The sequence below is a fragment of the Sceloporus undulatus genome, chromosome 3 (genome assembly GCF_019175285.1).
Source record: "Sceloporus undulatus isolate JIND9_A2432 ecotype Alabama chromosome 3, SceUnd_v1.1, whole genome shotgun sequence".
NCBI lineage: Eukaryota > Metazoa > Chordata > Lepidosauria > Squamata > Phrynosomatidae > Sceloporus > Sceloporus undulatus.
The window spans coordinates 211,697,843-211,703,842 of NC_056524.1; the positions used below are offsets into that span (position 1 = coordinate 211,697,843).

The 6,000-nt window shown below is 41.4% G+C and overlaps 1 protein-coding gene across 7 annotated transcripts in view; it reads left to right on the forward strand.

Moving 5' to 3' along the window:
• BTRC (beta-transducin repeat containing E3 ubiquitin protein ligase) overlaps nucleotides 1-6,000 on the forward strand; it is a 207,816-nt gene that overhangs the window by 177,601 nt on the left and 24,215 nt on the right. For all 7 annotated transcript variants that reach the window (XM_042456505.1, XM_042456509.1, XM_042456506.1 and 4 more), the window contains one exon: nucleotides 3,743-3,853. In XM_042456505.1, the coding sequence (XP_042312439.1) occupies nucleotides 3,743-3,853 (111 nt within the window). The remainder of the gene's footprint in view (nucleotides 1-3,742; nucleotides 3,854-6,000) is intronic.

Consider the following 6,000-nt stretch of genomic DNA (forward strand, 5'->3'; position numbering starts at 1 on the left):
AGCTTTTAAAGATCAAAATATTTTTAAACAATGCCATAGCTTTGATGGAAGAGTGTTGTTTCATGACAGGATTCAACAAAGATCTGATAAGGGTAACCTTGTTTTGAGAAAAAAAATATCTTTGCTTAATATGTGAACTGATGCTTCACTGTAGCAGAAAAATTGTCTGCCACTGTGATGAAAACAACAAAACAACAAATGAACAAGACAAATCTACAGACTTAATATTTGGAAAGCACAAATCTCAATAGGAATCCAAACAGGAAATAGTTAAATATTGCAGAGCTTGGGAAAGCAACCATAATACAACAGATAGTAATAACCAACAAGTATAAATGTCAATATGGTAATAAATTTAAAGGGGAATACAATTACTTTTATGCTTACACAGAGTAAAATTCTTATGCTAGAATTTTGCAGTAGTTGACAGCATATCGGGACAGAATCCAAGTTGGGGCATAGTTGGCCTTCATGCTTTTGAAATCAGGGTTCAAAACCTTGGCTTCAAACATGCATTTCTCTTACTGCTCTCTTGTCTTTTAAATGTAGATTGTAAATTTTCTAAGTAAATGACTTCAGTGTTCTGTACAGCTTCTCTTGCCTGTCAAAGGGTATCACAAAGATTAAGAATGTCAGAATCTATACTGAGTTTTCCAAAGTGATTGAACTGGAATTCTACACATGTAAGCAACTGTGAGGAATACCTAGAAATCTCAGTTCTTCATATTTCAGCTTCTATTAAAGGATAAGGAGAATGAACAAGGCACAGAACCTGGAATAACCTATTATAAAGTCATATGTAACTATCCCAGTTTAGTCCTGCTTTCATAAATTGTCCTTTCAGTATAGGAACCAGGTAGGTGGCATTGTTAAACATTTGTCTGAACCGTAGGAGAAATCTCTTCAGACAGGCTGCTTCCCACAAAGAAAGGCAAGGGCATGGTTTACCTTAAGCTAGCAACCACTTTGTCAGTATAATGTGGAGGTACCCTAATAGACTGAGGAACAGCATGTCCTCTTTAATCAAAACATTCATGCCTGGGAATAAATGTGGACTCAAGGGATGTAAGAATTACTTTGCCACCAAATTCATATAGAACAGGCCTGTTTCAAATGCAGCGTGAATGGAAGGAAGGAAGGAGAGTGTACCTTCCTCTGTACTCCTCTCTTCCCTACATTTTTTTTTTTAGTTTAGTGATTCCCTAAGTGAGTGGTACTGCTCCCTAGGTGTGTGTGGAAAAATCCTCGGGGGGGGGGGGGGGGGGGAAAAAGGGGGGCAAAGGGCCTTCAGTCAAAGTGTTGGCATGCAAGAAAAACTAGTGGAGCCAACTGTTTTTAGGACCATGGTGTGGATGAGGAGTAAGAGATAGCAGAAGAAACAAACTTTGGGGAGGGAGGAGACAACTTAAAGCTGTATGGCAAAGACACTACTCTGGATAAGGAGAGGGAAGACTATCAGGGGTCCATTGTTCAAAAGTCTTTAGCCTCTCAGACTGAGAGATCTTCCTCATGGGGGAGAAAAATGGGAAGCTGATTGTGCCCGTCTCTACCCTGGTGAAGAAGGATTGAGAGTCCTTCCTTACCCAGGGAAGCTTCTCCTTTGCACCCAATAACCTTGGGAGCAGCAACTAGACAGCTGGCCAAGGAACAAATGAGAAGCCTCTGGACTATGCCATCCTTTGCCATGAGGCAATAAGTGAGAGGCTTCTCAGTCTCTAGCAAGTTTGCTGGATTGCTGCTCCTATGGTGAAGGGGTGCAAAGAGAATAACAGCAGTGAACAAGAAGCCTTTTGCCCATGACTGCCTTGCAGCAAAGGCCAGCACAGGTGAAAGGCTTTTTGGCTGCTGCTCAGCCAGCTGCCTGGTTGTTGCTCCCAGATTGATTGGGTGCAAAGGGAACAGTGGCCAAGCGGCCAGTCGAGCAACGAATGAAAAGCCTCTTTCCAGTGCCTGCTTTGCAGCAAAGATTGATGCGGGCTAGATGCTTCTCAGTCACTGCTCCCTGTGCATCTAGTTATCCTGAAGGAATCAACTGACCGGCTGGCCAGCCAGACTTCCTTTTGCTATAAGACCATCCTGTGCAAGATGGAGGAGCAGGCCTGAACTGCTGCCGCTGATGGATTTGCACATGAGAGGCGGTGGTGGCAGTGGCGGAGGAGAAGGAGCCAGTGGCAGCAGTGGTTAGCTGGATGCAGTTCAGGTACATTCTTCGGACTAGCTGGCTGCTGCACCAGCAGTAGCCCTAATATCAGGAAATGGATGTTGGAGGGCACTAGAGTTGTCACCCAAGAGGAGAGGGGATGATAGCTTGAAAAAGTTTGGGACCACTGGTTTAGTGCCACTTTCTTTTCTTTTGATAGGTTTCCAAGATAGGAAGTAAGTTCCAGTAAGAGAAAAATAGCTTGGGGGTTAAGCCGCGTCAGGGAAGACATAAGCAATGTTCAGCACTCTTTGTGTTGTGTTTTTAATTGCCACTGCCACTCTACTTGATATGAATTTAGCATGACCAGATGGGTTATGTTAAGGGAACATACATTGCCCAATAATTGCAAAGCTGCATGAGGAATTCATTATTGCACCCAAAAATACAGATAGCAAAATATTCTGAAATCTGAAAATAAGCTTAATAAAGCAACATTTACTTGAACACACACATAAAAGGTTAAACAGGTTGTGGAAGATGTCATTACAGTGAATAGAAACAATACTAATTCAGTAAATAATAAGAAACTTACATAATCACCAGATAGCAAAACAGTAAGCTAGAACAATAGAATACCATCACAAATTTATGGAATTAAAGACTTAGAAGGGCAGTCTTTCAAAAGACTTCAACTTGGAGAATAGAATTATCATAAAAATGATAAGAGAGAAAAAGAAGAGAGGTCAAAATACTATGGAACCAGTTTTTCAAGTTACATAGCCATTTGCTTCATGGGTCATAAACTGTGTAACAACTGTCTTTGTATCCATCAGTCATAAAGTAAATATAACACTACCTGTTCCCTTGGGGCAACCTTACAAAAGTCCTGCAGATTCCAATTACAAATCCCTTACTTCAGGATAGGGATAGATGGTTTACCCATCAGCTATAATTTTTTTGTCAAACTGTGGCTGTGTTGGCAACAAATCAATTTTATATTGTACTGTGACTGACAGATATTATATGGAGATCTATGAAAGATGCAGATCTTCTGTGGTAAAGGCACATGCTATGATACAGTTGGCCCAAAGTGTTTATGGATTTATATAAGCAGCTTTGTATGGAACTTGAAAGTAAATTTGCTAATATTTTGGCTGCAAAAGAATTTGTGCATTTTTTCCTTGCTGCCCATTCCAACCACAAAGCAGTAACAGCATTCTATACTACTTGAAGCTTCTGAACTGTTACCAAGGGTGCTCTTACATACATTATGGTATGGTAATCAAAACTTACCAAGGCACCAAAGGTAGGTTTCCCCTCAGAAGCTAAAGTTTGAGACATTATTGGAGAAATATGTCTCCAGTAACCACCCAAGTCTTCTTCCAGTAGCAAAGCTGGCATCCAAAAGGATGGAATTTATTCAGAAACATCATGCTGCACCTAGATTTATTAGAAATGAAAATTCATGGTTTTCTTAGTTCTAATACTGACATAGAAGGAAAATTTGGGGTTAAGAGTCCTCCCTCTCCTAGTTTAAATACCTGTATAGTATTTTAAAACAATTACCTAGTGATGATTGCTCATCTTATCTTTTGCCAGATTATGGGACATTGAGTGTGGAGCTTGCTTGCGGGTCTTGGAGGGTCATGAGGAGCTGGTGAGATGCATTCGCTTTGATAGCAAGAGGATAGTAAGTGGAGCCTATGATGGGTGAGTGATGAAGAACAGATGGCTGCTCTTTCTTTCCTGTTCACCACAAATTGACTTTCATTCAGAAGGCTAGAAAATTGGAATCCCTTTACTCAGACAGATCTATTTCTCTCCTGAGCAAGTAACATGTCTACTTGTTTTTAAGAGGGAAAAGGCCATATTTCCAACATTTTTCAAGGAAGGCATCACACATCAAAAGAAAGAATATCAGGTGGGGGGGAAATCAAAATTGCAAGTTTTACAAAAACAGAAAAACCATACACTTCTTTTAGGTAGTCACACATTCCTCTGATCAGCATCTCTCTGAGACAAGCAGAACGTGTGTAGGATTTGTTTTTAATCAGCCAGCATGGGAATTTAGTCCAGTAATGATCAAACCTATTTTTCTATATTTTTCCATGGCTTCTATTGTTGTTGTTAGCTGCCCTTGAGTTGAACTTGACTCATGACAACCCCATGGATGAGACATCTCCAAACCCCGCTATCCTCCACTGCTCTGCTTAGGCCCTGCAGATTTAGGCCTGTAGCCTCCCTGGTTGAGTCTATCCATCTGGCCTATGGTCTTTCTCTTTTTCTGCTACACTCTCCTGGCCTTATTATCTTTCCTAATGAGTCATGCCTTCTCGTGATGTGGCCAAAGTACAGCAGCCTCAGTGTAATAATCTTAGCTTACAGGGAGAATACAGGTCTCATCTGTTCTGGGATCCATTCGTTTGTCTTTTTGGCTGCCCATAGTATCCTGAGTACTCTTCTCCAACACCACATCTCAGATGTGTTAATTTTCTTCTTATTTCTTCTTACCAGCTTTATTCACTGTCCAGCTCTCACCTCCATACTTGGTGATGGGGAATACAATGGCTTGGACAATTCTGGCATTAGTACTCAGGCATTTGTAGGGGTAAAGTCAGAAAAGCTAAAGCGCAGAATGAACTCAGGCTTGCTAGAGAAGTTAAAAAGAATAAAAAGGGATTTTTTAGATATGTCCACAGCAAAAGGAAAAAGAAGGAAACGGTAGGGCCACTGCGTGGAGAAGATGGCAAAATGCTAACAGAAGACAGAAAAGGCAGAATTACTCAACACCTTTTTTGCCTCAGTCTTCTCAGAAAAGGCAAAGGGTGCTCAACCTGAGGATAATGGAGCAGAGGAAAGAATAGGGGAATTTCAGCACAGAATAAGTAAAGAGATAGTAGAGGAATATCTGGTGGCGCAGTGGTTAAATGCCTGTACTGCAGCCATTCACTCAAAACCACAAGGTTGCGAGTTCAAGACCAGCAAAAGGGCCCAAGCTCGACTCAGGCTTGCATCCTTTCGAGGTCGCTAAAATGAGTACCCAGACTGTTGGGGGCAAATTAGCTTACTTGCTAATTAGCTTACTTGCTGTTCACCACTATGATCTTTGGAATAGCGGTATATAAATAAAACAAATTAATTATTATTATTATTAATCTAAATGAATTTAAGTCTCCAGGACCAGATGAACTACATCCAAGGGTACTAAAAGAACTGGCAAATGTAATATCGGAGCCATTGGCAATCATATTTGAAAACTCCTGGAAAACAGGAGAAATCCCAGCAGACTGGAGGAGGGCAAATGTTGTCCCCATCTTCAAAAAGGGGGAAAAAGAGGATCCCAACAATTATCGTCCAGTTAGTCTGACATCAATACCAGGAAAGATTCTAGAGCAGATCATTAAACAGAGAATCTGTGAACATCTAGAAGGCAATGCCATAATCACAAAATGTCAACATGGGTTTCAGAGAAAGAAGTCATGCCAGACAAATCTGATCTCTTTCTTTGATAAAATTACCAGCTTGGTAGATGAAGGGAATGCTGAGGATATAGTATATCTTGATTTCAGTAAGGCCTTTGACAAGGTTTCCCATGACATTCTTGCAAACAAGCTTGTAAAATGTGGGCTAGACAAAGTAACTGTTAAATGGATCTGTAATTGGTTGACCGGCCGAACCCAAAGGGTGCTCAACAATGGCTCCTTTTCATCCTCCTCCAACCACCATCTTGAGGGAGAGAGAGACCAGGCCTGGAAGACAAAGAGCCCTCCTCCAACCACCATCTTGAGGGGGAGAGAGGCCTGGCCTGGAAGACAAAGAGCCCTCCTCCAACCACCATCTTGAGGGGGAGAGAGGCC